We start from the raw sequence: 18,009 nt of genomic DNA, 5'->3' as shown, positions 1-18,009 counted from the left end.
TCCTTAGCAATCGCAGCATCCGGGACTTCTCCCGCACCCCCATAATGTATTAATCCCTGCCTATCTAGCTTCCATAGGCTCAGTCTACATTCCTGATGCATAAAAAGGAGAGAGCAACAACGGTAATAGTAAACAGCGACAAATTACTCCAACTGCAAATTGTGTTCCACGACTCCAGTCACTCCACGTCCGAGGTCATTGCTGATAGCGGCCCTTCACCTACAGGCGACTTCTTCTTTTGTTTCTTAAGTTGTTTCAAAAAAATCCTCCGCCTGTTGAGGCTTCGTGCAGAACGTTGGAGAACCCTGATGTGTGATGCGCAGACGAGCATAGTAAGGCAATGCATAGTCAATTTGGGCCTGTCTCAACTTTTGTTTAACTGCAAGGTACTTGCGGCGTTCTTCCTGGTCCTGTAACGTGAAATCCAGGAACATCGTAAAGGACACACCATTGTAATGAAGCTGCTTTTTCTCCCTGGCCACTCATAATGCCACATCCCTATCCCTGTAATTCAACAGGCGCGCAATGATAGGCCGGGGAGCGCTGCCAGGAGGAGGTCGCAGCCCAAGCAAGCGGTGAGCCCTCTCCACGATAAAGTGAGGTGACAGTAATTCCGGGCCCACCACCGCTACTAACATCTTTTCAATGTAGTCCTCCATTTTGCCAGTATGGGTACTCTCCGGAATACCTAATACGCGAATATTATTCCTCCTACTTCTCGCCTCTATGTCCTCGTTTTTAGCCGCTATGATTTTCAAGAGCTTGTCGAGTTGCGCCGTCGCACCCTGCACCTGACTAGTGGCATCCTCAACCTCCGAGATTCTGTGTTCGGCCTACGTTATGAGAGTCTCATGACCCTCCAGTTACCGCGCTATGGTGTCCATTCTTGATGTTAGCATGTCCATCTTGTCCGCAATCGTCGCGAAGCCCTGCCGCACCACCGAGAGGATCGACGCCACGTCAGCACCTGGGGAAACCTGCGAACCCACCGGCGGTTCTTCCATTTCGACAGTAGCCCCGCCTGTTATTGCCGCATGTTTTTTTTGGCCTCAAAAAGTCAGCCGCGGGTGGCGCGCATCTACCTTCCCCATCACAGCGCCGGTGTCCACAATAGCAGATATGGGGTAGCCTAGCGCAGCCCGGTGCCCCCACGAGGCAAAATGTGGAACTGCTACCTGATCCTCCTCCACCGTGCACAGCGCAAATGTCACAGAATCTGCAACAAGGAGCAACGCTCCAGCAAGAAAGGCACTCCGCTCCCGCGGTGCTATTGCATGTCACACGTTCAGCCCGCTGGTCAGATCTTCCCCACAGGTACCATGCAGCCTTTCGCAGTTCACCTTCACGCCTTCCGCCCCACAAGGGAGACGATGCTCGGACACCTCACTCAATAGCAGCGGCAAGCCAACCCCCCTAGAACTGCACCAGGACCCCCACAAGTCCAAATGTCCAAGAAGGAGTCAAGCAAAATTGTGCAGGTGCTCATTCCACATTCAGAAGGTTGTTGCAAGCGATATCCCCCCTGCACTGGCCTGCATCACTAAGTCCTTGACTCTCCAGGTTCATTCCAGTCGGCACTGTCAGTGCTCCACGCTCGTCGCCACCATGTCACCTACGCCTGCATTCTCCACGCACCAAGTAAAATGGCACTATTATCGCATCAGTTCAGCCATCGCCACTAAGCCGCCATCCGTGGGTGCCTGCTGCCAAGGCGGCACCAAACTCTCAATGCACAGTTCGTGGGCCTCCAGCTAAAGAGCAGTCACCCGCTGGGCTCACCGTCACGTGCCGCCATTCAGCGCCGCCTTGCCAATCGCCTTCCTGATGCAGTCGTAGCAGCTACGGGCACCAGGACATTCACTTTTCGCCTGCTGCCGGCCACCCGCTCACCGCGTCTTTAGTCATCTGCTGCCAGCCGCCTCCTCATCGCATCGCCCACCAGTAGTGCCTCTCAGCGCCGAACCCTCGCTGCCACCGCATGGCAGAGGCCTACCTGCCTCGTGGGCGCCACGGTGGTCGCGTAGGCACTGCAGCCCAGCAACAAGCTCCAGCGCGTCACCAGATACGTCCGGGCGAGACGTCACCACAACGCCGGGTGCCTCTGATCCGCTCTAACAGCCGCAAGACAGATACCAGGCGATCCTCTTCCGCCAGGCTTCACAATTCCGTGGTGCTGCGGCTTATTCTGTCAACGGAACCAGGATAAATTGCGGATTATCAGCGCTGAACTGGGGGAGCCTCACTCAATGGCGGCCATTCCGCTCGTGCGCCACCTAGCACCCCAACTATTTTACTCCTTACTTTTATCCTCCCATCCAACATACCCAGCAAAAGGGTCTCCTAGCATACTGGAGGTTTACAGTGCCCCAAAATAGTACACAGATAAGACTTGAGAAATTAGCAGAGCTAACAAAAATTTTACAGAGCTATTCACACTGGATGATTTCAAATAAGCAGGCACCAGCTTCACGGACTGTTGCTTGTAATATAACTCGCCATTAAAAAGTGAAATGTCTTTGTCCGGTAAACCATCTAAATTCCAATGCTATTAAAAAAAATGTCTAATCCCAGACATTCACAGGCTTGCACCTTGAAATCAGTAGACAGGTTTGCAAGAGATTACTGCTTGGATTGCAAACTCTGGAACAGATACACTTGTGGGTTACATCTCTGCGTGATCTATTTGCATTAACAATAGAATTTACTAAGTTTCCGGTTCTACTCTAATGCACTGGTCATGAATACCAGGTTGGAGAAGGAAAACCTATGTTGAAATGCTAGTTCTCTCATAGGCATTCTCTCTTATTTAAAAAAAGAATGACCCCCTCCCTTCCCCCCCCCCCCCGAAAAAAGAAAGAAACCTAACCTAAATGGCAAGCACCACAGATATTTTATTTCTATAGGTCATTCAAAAGGCGAGCCAACTGATTCTCCAGGGCATAGTGGAGCAGTACAGATACTCCTGCAATGTGCTTTTTTGGTGTCTAGGTAGGTGTTTTCTGTGAAATGTACTCTGCCATTAGCAATTAGATGTGAACTGGCTACATTACAAATGTTACTATAAATAGGTATGTTTTAAATAGTTTCAAATTTGATATTCTTAAAGTTGCGTTCCTTTTTTAAAATTTTTTTTATTTATTATTTTCAAACAATACAAACAGTTGTATCATAGACATGAGCACCAGTTCAGTACAATATCAATACATTGTATGACACAGTTCCTTCTCATCCTGCAGGAAAAAAACAATGAGGCATTTACGCCGGCATCTAGATACATCTTGTAGTTGTGAGAGGCATTAGACATGGCCACAGTCGATAATATCATACCCTCTGTACAGACCACAATATCCCATCAGACAGTGTCCAACCCATCCTTTCTAAGGAGACACCTTCACTGGTACCCCTGGCCAGTCCAGACCCGACTGAATGCATTCCAACCTGTATAGCCCCATGACTCTCCATCTCCGTAGGGGAGACAAGTCCCCCACCACGCAGGTAGCCCAGGGTCTCTCCAGAATACACGGCCTCCTCACTCTGCAGCGGCGCCCCCCCCCCCCCCCCCCCGTGGGTGTGCAAGTAAATAACACTCGGTGGCCCCCAGATATCCTTGGGTTTGGAAGTACTCGACAACAGCTTCGCATATGTGGTAAGTTGTTCCTGACAATAAATTAAGTCGTCCATCCAGACCTTAAATTTGGGCGCCCTCCCTCTGCCCCAGCGGCACGGCACGTGCCTCTTTGCCAACAAAAGTGCCAACGCAACATTTTTGCGATGTACTGCTTTTAATGGTTTAACAAAGCCTAGTAGGGCCAGCAGGGGTGTGGGTTCAATGTGCTCATTTACCATCAGGTCTAAAGCTTCAAAAACCTTCTTCCAATTGTTATATACTACCGGGCACTCCCAGGCTAAATGTAAAACATCCGCACTCGGCGCTCAACACCCGTCACAGGTGTCCGCTGCCCTTAGTTTGTACTTGTAAATCATGGCCGGTGTGTAATATAGCCTGTGTAGAAATTTATAGTGCATTATACGCAGCCTACTGCTGGCCGAAACCTGCTCTGTCTGCGATGCACAGTACTCCCACTGCTCGTCTGTCAGCTCAAAACCCAATTCAGCATCCCAGCGTGTCCGAGCCAGTGCAGAAGGCTCCTTCCGCTGCGTGTGAACGGTACAATAGATTAACGATACCAATCGTTTGGCTGTCGCACTTTTAAGAGTCAACTGCAGTGGTGCAAGCTCGGGGGGCTCAGCCGGGAAACCAGGAGTAAGAGAGCGAACGCCCTGACGAAGACGAATATATAAAAATACATCAAGTGGAGTGCGCTGCAGGCCCTGAAGCACATGCTCTAGGTTCCGAAATTGACCGTTCTGATAAAGATCCCCCCAAGTTTTAATGCGCACGCGCTCTACAAATCTGTGAAACACTGTTTCCCGAAGCAGGAGCATACTAGGATGGTAGACAAGAGGCAATAGCGAAGAATAAAGCATAGGAGCATCCAATAGGACACTGATGAGCCGCCACGCCGCCACAGTGCAAGCAACCATTGTCGTCGGCTGCTCCCTGCCAACAGACACATCTTAGAGTGCTCCGTCTATTGGGATGGGATGAGCAAGCCAGTGTTCCGCTGCCACTTGTGGCATATATCGCGGCTGACGCAACCAAAAATAGGCATAGTGAGCCTGCGCACTGAGATAATATAATTCAAAATTGGGTACACCAAAGCCTCCCTGTGAGTACGGCCTAATAAGGATACTCCACTGTAGCCGCGGGTGTTTGCCCCCCCCACACCAAGCGTATCAATTCAGATTTCAGTGTTTTAAAAAAGTAGGTTCTGGAATAGAATGGTATGTTCAAGAAAAGGTACAATAATTGGGGCAAGATCACCATTTTAATCAGGGACGCCCGCCCTGCCATTGAAAGAGGGAGGGTAATCCAGCGGGTCACGTACTCCATTATACGCGTCAGAGCTGTTCCGTAATTGAGGCGCATTAATGCATCCCTATCTCTCGTGACGTTAATGCCCAAAAACCGCACTTCGTACTCGCACCACTCCAGGGGATAGTCTAGTGGGAAGTGGACCGCAGCGGCCGTCAGAGGGAAGATGCAGGATTTACTCCAATTTATTTGAACCCCTGAGAGCTTCCCAAACACGATGAACTCCCTAAGGATCGGATTCAGATTGGTTTGCGGGTCTCGAACATAAAGAGTGATGTCATCGGAATATAAGGATATTAATATTTGCCTCAGGTTGCACCGCAGCGCCTTATCCCCATGATTCTACCGCAGTTTTGCTGCTAGAGGCTCGACCGAGAGCGCAAAAAGTAAAGGGGACAGGGGGCAGCCCTGCCGGGTACCCCTTGTGACCGGGAACGCCCGGGACACGCGGCAATTGATGAGCACCTTAGCGACTGGCGAGCAGTACAATAACTTAATCCATGAAAGAAAAAGAGGAGGAAAGCCCATGCGCAACATCACCCCAAATGTATAATCCCACTCAATTGAATCAAAAGCCTTTGTGGCATCTAGAAACACTGCCGCCAAGGGCAGTTCAGGAGCGACATTATTCAACACCGTAAAAAGAGTGTGCAGATTATGTGAGGTAGCGCGGCCGGGTACAAAACCGGACTGATCAGGCAGTATCAAGGTCTCCAGCAATAAGCTAAGCCGGTTGGCTATTAGCTTGGCTAGTATTTTAACGTCACAGTTAAGGAGCGATAGTGGACGGTATGAGTCACATTGATGAGGCGCTTTCCCAGGCTTTAATAATGAAACGATTAGGGCCTCCCGCATAGAGGGAGGAAGGTGCCCGACTTCCAGGGCATCTTCATATACTTCACGCAGTAAGGGGCCATCTGATCTATAAACATTTTATAGAATTCTACAGGTATGCCATCTGTGCCAGTGGCCTTCCCCGACTGCAGCTGCATAATTGCATCCCTGACTTCATCCAGCTGAAACGGGGCGCAGAGAAACTCTCACTGCCTGTCACTCAGCCACCCCAATGTCACATCAGCCAAATAGCTATCCAGATCCAACTCCACAATCCTTTGCGTGGTATATAATTGAGCATAATGTGTGGCAAAGGCATTGAGGATACTGGCCGTATCCCTGTACACTACTTCCCCTGGGCCCGCAAGTTCCAGCACGAAGGGGGAATAACGCGGTTTCCGAATCGCGTCCGCCAGCGCCTTGCCCGGTCGTTCCCCCTCGCCATACCGCCTGGCTGTCCAATGTCTACCCCGAAAGCGCGCCTCTCGCCGCGCTGCCTCCATGTATTCGGTAAGCACTTCTCTAAATTTGAGCTCGGTGGGACCATCCGGGCACGCGGTCAACTTCGTCTCCAGGCCCTTCAGCTCACCAGCCAGCTTCCGCAGTGTGCCCATAATATCTTTTAGCACACCTGCTCCCTTAGATATGCAGTACCCCCTGAGCGTGACCTTGAATGCCTCCCAAACGGTCTCAACCTGCTTGACAGAGCCTTTGTTCCGTATGAAAAAATCTCTCACCTCCTCCCCTAGCCCGGCCTGAAAAACTGGGTCCAGCAAAATAGGAGCCTGGAATCTCCAGCTATTGCGCGGGGGGCCATAATCCGCCGATGTTAGTGTAAGTTTAACTGGAGCGTGATCTGAATAAGTGCGGGTCAAATGCTGCGCCTGTGCTATGGCTGGACCCAGGCCTCGGATCACGAAGATATAGTCCAATCGCGCCCAGGATGCTGCCTGAGCTGTGAAATGCGTGCCCTCTAGTTTGTGTGGATGATGGTGCCGCCATACATAAAGTAAATGATAATTACAGAGTGTGTCTTGGAGGATAGCTCGGGCTTTGGTGTAATGATGAGGGGCGGGGTGGGACCTATCAACCCCTGGGTCACATGCGACGTTAAAATCTCCTCCCCAAATGATAGGATTTGAGCCTACATCAAAAATCCTAGCCCACAATGCAGAATAAAAGTCTGGGGCGTCCACATTCGGCCCATAGCAGCAAGCCAGGGTGACTGAGTCAGAACCCAGTCTACCCCAGGCCAAGCAATACATCCCCTGCTCGCCCCAGGTAGCCCCAGCCAGCTGAAATGGTGTACGTTTCTTTATAAGGATAGCTGTGCCCCGAGCATAGGAGGAGTAAGAGGAAAAAAATTCGGTGCTCCGCCCATTTACTTGCAAATGTGTTAGAGCTGCTGGGACTAAAATGCGTCTCTTGCAGCATGGCTATATGCACTTGATGCCGGTCTAGGTAGGCCAGTATGTGTCGCTTTTTACGTGCATCTCCCAGCCCTCTGACATTCCAAGTGATATCATTCAGTTTCTCTGCCTCCCCATCAGTCATAAGTATACATATTCAATAATAACCAACAAGATCCGTGCCCTTTGTTCACAATTCAAAATTGAAAAACGCATAAACTGCAGTATTACATCCTGTGCCATACACTCAATTCTGCTAGCCACTATCGTGCTAAGTACCTGTAAACTCAAACCATCCTGTACTGGGAAAAACAAATGATGCTGAGAATCACCCCCTTGAGATCCCTCCCCCTCCCACTGAAGCATCCCCAACTTGCCAGAAGTATTCACCCACCCCCCCCCCCCCACCGGCTCCAAAAATTTTGTAAAAAAAATTGGAAAAAGAAACAAAAAAACAATATAAAAACATGCAATATAACAAAGACCATCACACATGGCATGGGCCATGCAGTGTACCACCGCGGTCGGAGTCCCCATGGGGAGTCGCTGTAGGCGGCAGCACTACTGCTCCCCGCTCCACCGGTCCGTCACATATGGTGAGGGCCAGACCCCAACGGAGCTGAGAGTGCCCAGCTTGTCGAATAAATTACTTAGAGTGGCCGGTCAGCCGAACAACAACTGTAATGCGCACCAGACTCCCATCCACCCCGAATCACCCCCATTGTCACAATGCCCACAATACAATCCAAAAACGAGCATGAACTGAAACAGGAAATTAGCAGTGGAGAAAAAAAAAAAAGCAATACAGTGGTTACTGTGTGCCGCCATCTGCCCCCGATGGCGAAGAGTGCGGCGATGTAGCTGCCGCGTCAATATTGCGACCTGTCCACTTCAGATGTTTAAGAAAGTCCTCCACCTGTTGTGGCGTAGTAAAGAATCGCTGCTGTCCCTGATGGGTCACACGTAATCGATTTGCGCCAGCCGCAGTTTATTCTTGACCGTCGTGAACTTGCAACGTTCCTCCTGAACCAGGGGAGTGAAATCCGGGTAGATGAAAAACGTGGTGCCCTCATATGCCAGCTGCTTTTTGCTTCTTGCTATTCGCAAAGCGACATTCCGGTCCCTATAGTTTAATAACCGTGCTATAATGGGGCGCAGCGTGCCCCCAGGAGGTGGACGCGGCACCAATGTACGATGCGCGCGCTCAACTATAAACTGACTGGAGAAAGCATCCGCTCTGATAGAGGTCAGGAGCATCTTTTCCACATAGTCCTCCATCCTCCCCGTATTGGTGGACTCAGGAATGCCTAAAACGTGAATGTTGTTGCGTCGGCTGCGCGCTTCCAAGTCCTCGTTCTTTGCGGCCATCAGCTTCAGCAATTTCTCCATGTGGGTGACCTGCGTGGTGACGCGGGTGGTAGCATCCTCAGTATCCGAGATGCGTCTCTCTGTCTCTTTTATACGATCTTCGTGACCATCTAATTTATGCGCAATGGCATCTATACGCGATGACATCCTGTCCACTTTGTCCACTATGGTCGCGAACCCCTGCCGGACCTCTTGCAGAATGCTCTGCACATCAGTAGTCACCGCAGCTCCCCCACGGCTGAGCCTCCTCAACATTGTCCAGCACCAGGCTATCCTGCGGTCAATTTAGGTTGCAGGGTATCCGACTTGCCCATGGCGCCGCGACGATGAAACACTCTTGGACTGACTATCCTCCCCACGGTCAGCGCTGCACTAGGAAGTCGGGACAGGGCCCCCAAAATCTAGCGAGGACCAGGTCGGGGTAGGGCGACTCCACAAGAGGAATACTATGACATCCCTCCTCCAGCACGTAGCACCTCAGACCGATCCGGGTCCCCCAATTGCACCAGTAGCCAGCAATCTCAGGTGGGCCGTGGGTGCAATACAACACCGTCCCAATGATCTCAGCGCCCCGCTGCTCCGGCATTCAATAGAGAGACTATGCTCCTCTTTGCACCGGCAACTTCACAGTGAAATTCAGGACGCTCCACTCTCAGGGCAGTGATCCCTTGCACATCCACAACCGGCAGCCTACACCATCCATCCGTCGCCCAGCACTCGCGACCTGCACAGCCCCGATCTTCAACGCAGTAGTTTATCCTGAGGGGAGGGGGGGAACCATAGGCAATTAGCCCTCCCCGCACCCCTATCGCTGCAGGAGGATCCACCTGGATGGTCAGACAGGGCCGCCCGATTCTCCTTACCAATAATCTGCCTTCGAGGCCCCCAGCCACCGTAGCACTAGACAGTCCCGGGCAGAAGTCCAAGTACGCCACATGCAGAAAGCGCCAGTATCTCGCCCCAGCAGGCAGCAACAGGCACCTGGCGCTCCGTCCCACCGCAGCACACCGCGGCAAGGCTCCCCACCCTCCGCCGTCCCATCTCCGCCTCCACTGTGCCCCCAGGACGGTGCGGCATCACGTGGCCTTCCCTGCCTCCGGTTTTCTATACCTCCGTTATGGGCGCCGCAGACCCCAGCCGGGAATCAGGCAGTCATCCCCTTCACGGGCGTTACTCCCGGAGGCCGGGGAACGCCTGCGTCCGTCGCTGCTCACAGGGCTTGCCCCAGGGCCCAGGCACCTCGCGAGGAGCTCCGATCCCACGCGCTCAAGTGGTCCGAGGTGGGGCCCTGCACCGGTCGTCCCAGCCCCCTTGTCGCTGTACTGCCACAATGTCCTCCGCAGTGCCCAGCAAGAAATCAGGCAGGCAGTTACTCCCCAGACGCTACTCCCATGTGCCGGGATCGCCCGCGCCGATCACACCGCTCAAGGCTAGCTTCAGGGCCCAGTCCCCTCGTGGGCAGCACTGGCCTTGCGTGCTCTCTCAGACCGAAGCAGGGCACCGCGCCGCTCTGATCACTATTCCGACCAAAGCTCCCCAGCGGCGCGGTATGCGTGGCGTTGCTCCAAAGAAGCTGTATTTTTCACCGATTCCTCACTGGCATATGCGCTCCTCACAACCACCGCTTTCGACCTTCTCCGATGCCTCCAAGCAGAATAAATTTAAGGATAATTACGCTGGGCTGCAGGAGCCTCACAGCAGTGCGGCCGTTCTGCGTGTGCGCCACCTAGCGCCCCCTTAAAGTTGCGTTCCTTGCTGGGGATAGCTGCAACCGCATTATTTTTGCAAAATATTCATCACTTTGGTGACAAAATTACATAACAATACACATTTTTTACAGTGTTTACATGGCCAGTATCAAGCACACAATTGAAAGGAAAGGGACAAAAGTCAAGCGAGATGCCAACAAGAGAATCTTTTGAGGCCAAAAGGTCTCTCAGCGGAGGTTTGCTGTTCTAGCAAGACATTTTCAAACCATTGTCCCACACGTGAAAAGCAAAATATTGTTAGTATTTCAAATATTTCAATACATTCTGTAAAAGGTGCCTACAGCAAAATAGAAAAACTTCACCCACTTAGTAAAAAAAATTGTCTGGGCCTAGTTTTCACACATGTACAGAGATATTCTACTGTTTATGTGTATCAGGGATGATTCCATCATGGCGGATTTATTTAGGACATTACTCTGCATGTATGTAAGAAAAGGGATGATGCCACCTTAGATCAACATTAATGAAGGCTACTGCCAAGTAATCAGACAAACACTATGAGACGTATAAGATTACTGTGGGCTACGGAGGACAGAAAAATCACGCACTACAAATGCACATGTTAGGCTGGAATGAAGACAAAACATTTTCAGCTACTTCCACTAGCCAACAAGAAAAACAATCACTTACTGGGCCCTGAGGTGCAGGGTATGAAAATGGGGGACTTGTTGGCATTGGCATTGGCACTCCTCCTGGTAGGCCTCCAAAGGGCACTGTGAAGCCTCCACCGCCGCTGCCGCCTCCTCCTGGACCTCCTTTCTTGACATCATCAGTAAACCCAATATCAACCCCAACATCAATGAGATCAGACTCCTCTCCCTTGGGAGCTTCAGCCTGAGGAGGAAAGAAACACAACACTAGATGTGTTAACATAGAATACACCGCGCAAAAAGGTGGGAAAGAAAGGACACTGGGTAGGTAACAGTTGTTTAACCTACACTGAGAGTCATTCAAAAACTGCCATCTAAGTGGTGGCATAATGCAAACCTTAAACTTGGCAAATAACAGCTAAATGCTACATCTTTGATACATGGAATCAGAGACTTTAACTTATGAGAAAAGATGCACGTGTAAACAGTAGCACAGGATGACCAAGAAATGGGACACACGACAGATGCATTTAACACTAAAGCATTTGACGGACAGGAAAGCACAAGAAAACAAGTAGTGGAATTTAAATCCATCTTTGTACAGAGGATACGCCAGAGAAACCGAAACGGGGGAAAATACATCTGGCAACAAAAACTATAAATGTGAATAAGAGAATGATATCTTCCAACCTGTAATATTATTCTTTCTAATTTCATAAAAGTAGAACATCTCAGCTCCAGGACGGTTTTATTTTTTTAAATACAATATCAGAGACAATATTTTTCTATGTTTATATCTTTAACATGTAATACCATTAGCCCATTAGTCATAATAACATACATTGAACTAAAAACACCACCCTAGCAAAGAGCTTAACAGACTATGAAAGCAGCGCATGGTGCTCCTATGGATAGACTATAAAAGAGAAAATAACAACCCTGCACCTTCAACAACTATGTCATCCCCTCCTCCCACAGTCCCATCATCCACAGCAGGGAATGCAACCCATTTTGGAAGCTCAGATGGAGACAGCATTTAACACCACCTGCTTCAAAACCTTGATACTGGTCCAAGGGGAAGTGGGTGGCACAATTATGAATTGGCAATATGGAAAGCCAAACCTACAAGTAATTGTTCACATTTTCTTTCTCCATCAATAGCAAGCTTAATTCAACTTTGGGAGCGTGGAAGTAGAGGCAACATTTACCTAGTGGTAAAATAACTCCATGGTAAAGCTGTTACAGCACCTAGAGGTTAGACCCCAACGCGATTTTAGTGCCTTATTCAGAGATACCAAGGTCAGAAAGAAGGATAACTTATGGAAATGGTTACCACACCCAAATTCCACACATTCCCTTGTTTCCCTCAAACATCCCACCCCCTGCCAAGGAGCCTATATTGCTAAGTATTACCTGGGGAAGAAAACAAACAAATTACTGGGAAGAATCGTGAGTGTGCAGTATTAATGGACGACTCGGAATACCAAGATCAAGAGTAAAGTCTGTGTCAGAGGTAGGTAAATATACAGAAATCAGAATAAAGTGCCATGATTTGTAGCCTGCGCTCACCTGTGTATGCCAGGCAAGCATGGAGATGTGTTCCTTCAAGCTTCAAATGTGCTCCAGTCTTCCGCTGCAGAGGCCGTCAGCACTACATGCAGAGCGTGGGTGATGACTGGTGTAATGTGCACTACACGAAGTAAGCAAGTGGAATCAAGACAACCTTTAGGTCCCAGAATGCCACAGGACTCTCACAAGACTGTAGTGTTAACTACCATTACAGATTCGTTTGGGCAGATGGTCGTCATGTTTAAAAGCATTCTTTACTGGCAATGGAGCTTTCAAAGACTTGCTGGTTTCAGGAAAGTATTCTGAATAACACTTGAGATTAAGGATTTAGACTTTGATTTGTACATTAATACTGGAGTCATCTTTCAAATGATTGCAAACTCTCTTGCAATTGTTCCACAAGAGCAGCTGGATGAATCCTCACCTTGTACAGAGTCTGTTTATATTACTTTGAATCACATATGGTATTAAGGTATTGCCAGTGGTGAATAGGTAAATTTATATTACTGAAAGCACAGCCCTAACGTGTATTCATTATGTTACTGTTGAATAACTATGTACATTGAGAATCATTTAGCCCACAGACTTCATTTAAGATGCGATGATAGTAGATATATATGAAGTGATCCCGAGCATCCTGGTGCTTGTTCCGAGTGTGGACAGGGGTGCGGAAGGTGTAGCGTTGAACTTGGCCCTTTTTGCATGGTCATCCCTGAACTTTTTGCCTTCCTCCTGTATTTTGTCTGACCTTTTTTTGTTGGTTTTAGGACTCTGGGCACTTTACCACTGCTGATCAGTGCTAAAGTGCATATGCTCTCCCTATTGTAAATTGATGTATGTATTAGTGACTCCATGATTGGCTGATTTGGTTTACTTGTCAGACCCTAGTACAGTGCACTGAGTGTGCCCAGGGCTTGTAAATCAAATGCTGCGGGTGGGCTTGCAGCACTGGTTGTGCCACCCACAGAAGCAACCTGTAAAAGTGTGTCTCAGGTCTGCCATTGCAGAGCCTGTGTGCAGTCTGGTACTGCCATGTTGACTGGGCAAGTGCACCCACTTGCCAGTACCTAAATCTTCCCTTTTCTTCATATCGTAAACCCCTATGGTAGGCCCAAGGGCAGGGTGCATTGTAAGTATAAGGAAGGACATGCCTTGGTGTGTGTGGCATGTCCTAATAGTGAATTACAGCCATTTTTGTTTTTCACTATTGCAAGGCTACCTGTTCCCCATAGGCCAGAATGGGCAGTTTGATTATTACATCTAATAATCCTAACTGACCCAGGGAACTCGGTAGAAATTCGAGCTTAGTATGCCTGAACTCAGAATGATAAAATGCATCTTTTAGTGACGTTGGTTTTAACATTCTGTGTTTGAAAATACCACTTTTAGAAAGTAGGTGTTTTCTTGTCTAATTATCCAAGCCTGCCTCTGCTAGGTTGTGCATTCCTTGTCTGGAGTTTGAGTGACAGGGGCTGGGGGGTTCCAGGAGACAGGGTGAGTCAGCACAGGGCTGAATAGAGAGATCTGCATGTAGATGGGTGGGAGGATTTGCACCTGGGACCTGAATAGGGCTGTGCCTTCCCTCCACAATGCTGGCTCCACCTCCTGTGGTGCGTCTGATGTCCCTGGCCTGCACTGTGAAAGGAAAGAAGGAGTCTTGTCAACAAAGTGCTCCAGGACTGACCAGAACTGGTTTGGACTAGGCAAAGGCCTCTCTGCCTTCAGAGAACAAAGAGAAACTGTGCATAAAAAGGGGGCCCCAGACCCCAGAACTTTAGATCACTTTTGGGAAACAAGAAGAAACCTTTGCTGAGGAGAGGAACCCGAGAAACTGACAAGACTATCCCTAAGCTTGAGGGATTGGCCTGAGAGGTTGCCTGACGGCCAAAGAGAGGAGAAAGGAACTTTGTGTGTACTTTATTCAACTTGTGAAGGATCTCCAAGGGCTTGAGAAAGAGCTTGCCTCCTGCTGAAGTCTCAGGGACAACAGACTTCACCCACCAGCTCCCCAAGAGTTCTTTGGAAGTGCCTGCAGTTGTGTTGGGCTTTCTGAGGGACGGCGTGTCACAAGGAGCTGGAAGCGCGACGCACGAAGAAGCGTGTCGCCGAACTGCCACTGTTGCTTCACAATGCGAAAGCGCCTCGCATCACTGGAGAAGAGGATCGACGTCACATCAGACGTCGCCGCATCATCGGAGAAGCGTGTCGCAGCCGCAGCATTGCTGGGAAAGCGCGTCGCTGCTGCAGTTGTCGCATCATTGCCGAAGCGCCTCGCATCACGGGAGAAGAGGATCAACGTCTCATCAGACACTACCGCATCACCGGGAAGCGTGTTATAGGGCCTGTCGCGGCTCAGAAGAATCGTTGAGTCGCAGCACGGCCGTCGGGTGTGCACGCATCGTGTTGCATCAAGAAGACGACGCCATCTTGGTTTCATCGCACCAGATCTTCATCGCATCACGGCGTTGCAGGTCGCATCGCCACGAAAGCACAGTAAGAAACCGACGCATCTCCCCTCCTCGCAGAGAAGAACCGACGCATCCCTACGCATCAGTAGGGGCCCGACGCATCACTGTTCTTGCGTGTAAGGAACCGACGCATCACCTTCCCTGCAACACTTTCGTTGTATAGCGTTACGCATCCTAAGGTACATGGAACTCAAAGTGTCGCATTTTACATCTTAAGAGAACTAAGCTATTTTCTACCATTTTTTAAGTACAGTATTGTGGATTTTTGTCATTTGTGGTCTTGTGTTAAGTCTATTTAAAAATACTACAACTGGTGTGGTGTCCAACTATATTGTTGTCACTGGGTTACTGTATGTGTTCACAAATGCTTTACACACTGCCTCTGAGATAAGCCTGTCTGCTTGTGCCATGCTACCATGGGGGTGAGCAGGGGTTATTTTAGGAGTGTACCCCCTTACCATGACTAGAAGCAAGGGTCCCTATTTGGTCAAAGGTACCTACCTCTGCCAACTAGAGACCCCCAGTTCTAACATGTAGGAATCCATCACCGGTGTCGGACCCGGGACGCCCCCTCGATAAGGAGCACCGCGCAGATCGGCAAGGTCTTGGAAGCGCTGTACTGGCAGTACACGACGGGGAACCCCCCCACCGAAGTGCGAAGAGCCAATACGGCGTACGACAGAGAAAACGCGTACGGAAGAGAAATGCCAGCACCGCGAAACAGAGGCTGTCTGGATTAGCGGTAAGCCGTACAGCATTCTCTAACATTGAGCAGTAGGGAGAAAGGATAGTGGCATTCAACCACATAACGGGACACAGAATTGAAGCGGTCTTTGTTCACAGTGCTGCACAAAAACATGGAGTGGATTAAGGAGAGGGAGGTGGAAGCTGAAAGGCTTTTGTGACACTGAGGTGACGGATGTTCGAAATGAAGGGGGCACAGAGGCTGCTGCCATTAAATCAAAGGGGAGCAAAGAACTACTGAGGTCATTGGAGAAACTAATTAAAAGGGAGACATCAAAGTGGTAGGAGAGTAAATCCTTAACACGTTACCTGGAAGTAGGACGGGTCTCACACGGCCTAAGAATCCTAATTGCTCCCACATATGAAAACCCCCACCCTGACATGCTGAGGGAATGGGCTGAAAACAATGCTGAGTCATCAAAGAGAATGTTGGCGATTTTGATTAAATACGCAGACATTTACAGGGCAGCCCTTCTGTAAGAGATTGATGCTCTAAGTGAGGAACTCAGCAAACAACCTGATCAGGAAGCTGTTAAAAAAAATTATAGGCTGAAATGCAAGAGAGGGTAAAGAAATACAAACAGATCATCAAGGCTAGGAAAGCGGTCAAGTTTAGACACGATAAGCTTGACTACCAATGTGGCCAAATCTTTACCTTCTCTAAGCGATTCGAAAACATCCATCGCCAAAAGCTATCAGAAAGTCTGAAACCCAGCACATCACAAGAAAGAGAAGAGTCTGGCTTCGAAATGAGTTCGGAAGTTGATACAGACAACAAAGATATTAGGCCAATGCAGAGAATACCGTCTGTAGTTGATAAACTCGGGTTTTTACGATGGGACCGAAATACCAATCTCAGACCACTGAGAGGCCAAGAAAGGGTGTTTCGGGGTGGAGGAAGAGGAAAAGCAGGAGGTCTGGCGAGCAATTTGGCAATCAAGAAACAAACCAGGCACCACGGAAGAAAACCAGGTAAATGATAATGGGCTGGACATAAGCATTGTGAATTTAACAAATCTGGAATTAATTCAAGCTGAAACAAAACACGTGGTCTATCATTCTGTGCCATAGAGAATATGGACTATGTCCAAACCAGGATAGACTGCTTTAAATTCACCCACAAATTGAGATTGGCTAAATACTATGCTAACCAAACAGCATCTTGAACTGGACAAGAGAGCAATAGAGGCATTGATAATGTTGATCTATTGGTTTCAGATTTGAATCTCTTGAGGGATTTGGATAGTCTCTCTAGAGGAGAACATACTAATGTTAGTGACGATATGTTGGCTAGTGAATATGCCTGGAGTTTACAGGAAAAACCTAATACACCGTTCAAACCTAGGTCACTATTTTGTCCCATGGTGCCGAGGGACTCGATAGATATTTTTCTAGACTGGGTTACAAGTGACATCAAAGAATTGTATACCAGAGTAGAGTGTAACCCTGAACAAAATAAATCCTTAATGGGTTATAAAAATCTGATGACCAAACTACGACTGCGTCCTGATATAGTGGTGAGACAGACCGACAAGGGAGGAAACGTTGTGCTCTGGCCACTCAACACGTACCAGGATGAGGCCCTAAAACAGCTCAATGACAGTTCCTGTTACTTGAAAATTGGCAAGATGAATTTGGAACAAGTAACAAGGGATTTTCATCAGGATCTGCAGAAATGGCATTCAACTGGTCTATTGTCACAAGCAGAATACAAGTTCCTCAAGGTTTACACCCCTGTCACTCCCGTACTATACCTTATACCCAAGATCCATAAGGATATTAATACACCACCTGGCCGTCCGATTATTACGGCCATAGGGAGCTTGTTTGAGAACACCTCAAAATACCTGGACTATTTCCTCCAAGATTATGTAAGGAATTTAAGCTCATACACTAAAGACACAGGTGATTTCCTGAGAAAGATTTATGATGTAGAGTGGGATCAAGAATTTCTAATGATTACACTAGACAAGTCATCCTTATACACGAGTAGTTCTCACACAGATGGCATGAATGCAACACAATATTATCTGAATTCGTGACCTTTGTCGCTGTATAGACATACTGAGATGCTGATGTGCAGGCTAGGATGGTGTCTGAGAAACAACATATTTCTGCTCGGTTCTAATCTATACCAACAACTATGCGGTACTGAAATGGGCACCTGCTTCGCCCCCAGCTATGCTAATTTGCATATGGGCTGGTGGGAGGAGCAGGTGCTCACCAGTAAGTGCGCCAAAGAGATGTCCGAAAATGTGGTATTGTGGTCAAGATATATAGACGATTTATTTGTCTTCTGGCGCGGCAGCAAGGAGTCAGCTG

At 48.9% G+C, this 18,009-nt stretch overlaps 1 protein-coding gene across 1 annotated transcript in view; it reads right to left on the bottom strand.

The window, feature by feature from the left end:
• Positions 1–18,009, bottom strand: part of IST1 (IST1 factor associated with ESCRT-III) — a 177,059-nt gene that overhangs the window by 82,816 nt on the left and 76,234 nt on the right. Inside the window, exon 7 of the mRNA XM_085639632.1 lies at positions 10,947–11,150. Coding sequence (XP_085495758.1) covers positions 10,947–11,150 — 204 coding nt within the window. The remainder of the gene's footprint in view (positions 1–10,946; positions 11,151–18,009) is intronic.

This window comes from Triturus cristatus, chromosome 12, assembly GCF_964204655.1.
Source record: "Triturus cristatus chromosome 12, aTriCri1.1, whole genome shotgun sequence".
Classification (NCBI taxonomy): domain Eukaryota; kingdom Metazoa; phylum Chordata; class Amphibia; order Caudata; family Salamandridae; genus Triturus; species Triturus cristatus.
The sequence above is the reverse complement of the archived record's forward strand: the minus strand, read 5'-3'. Positions and strand labels throughout refer to the sequence as shown.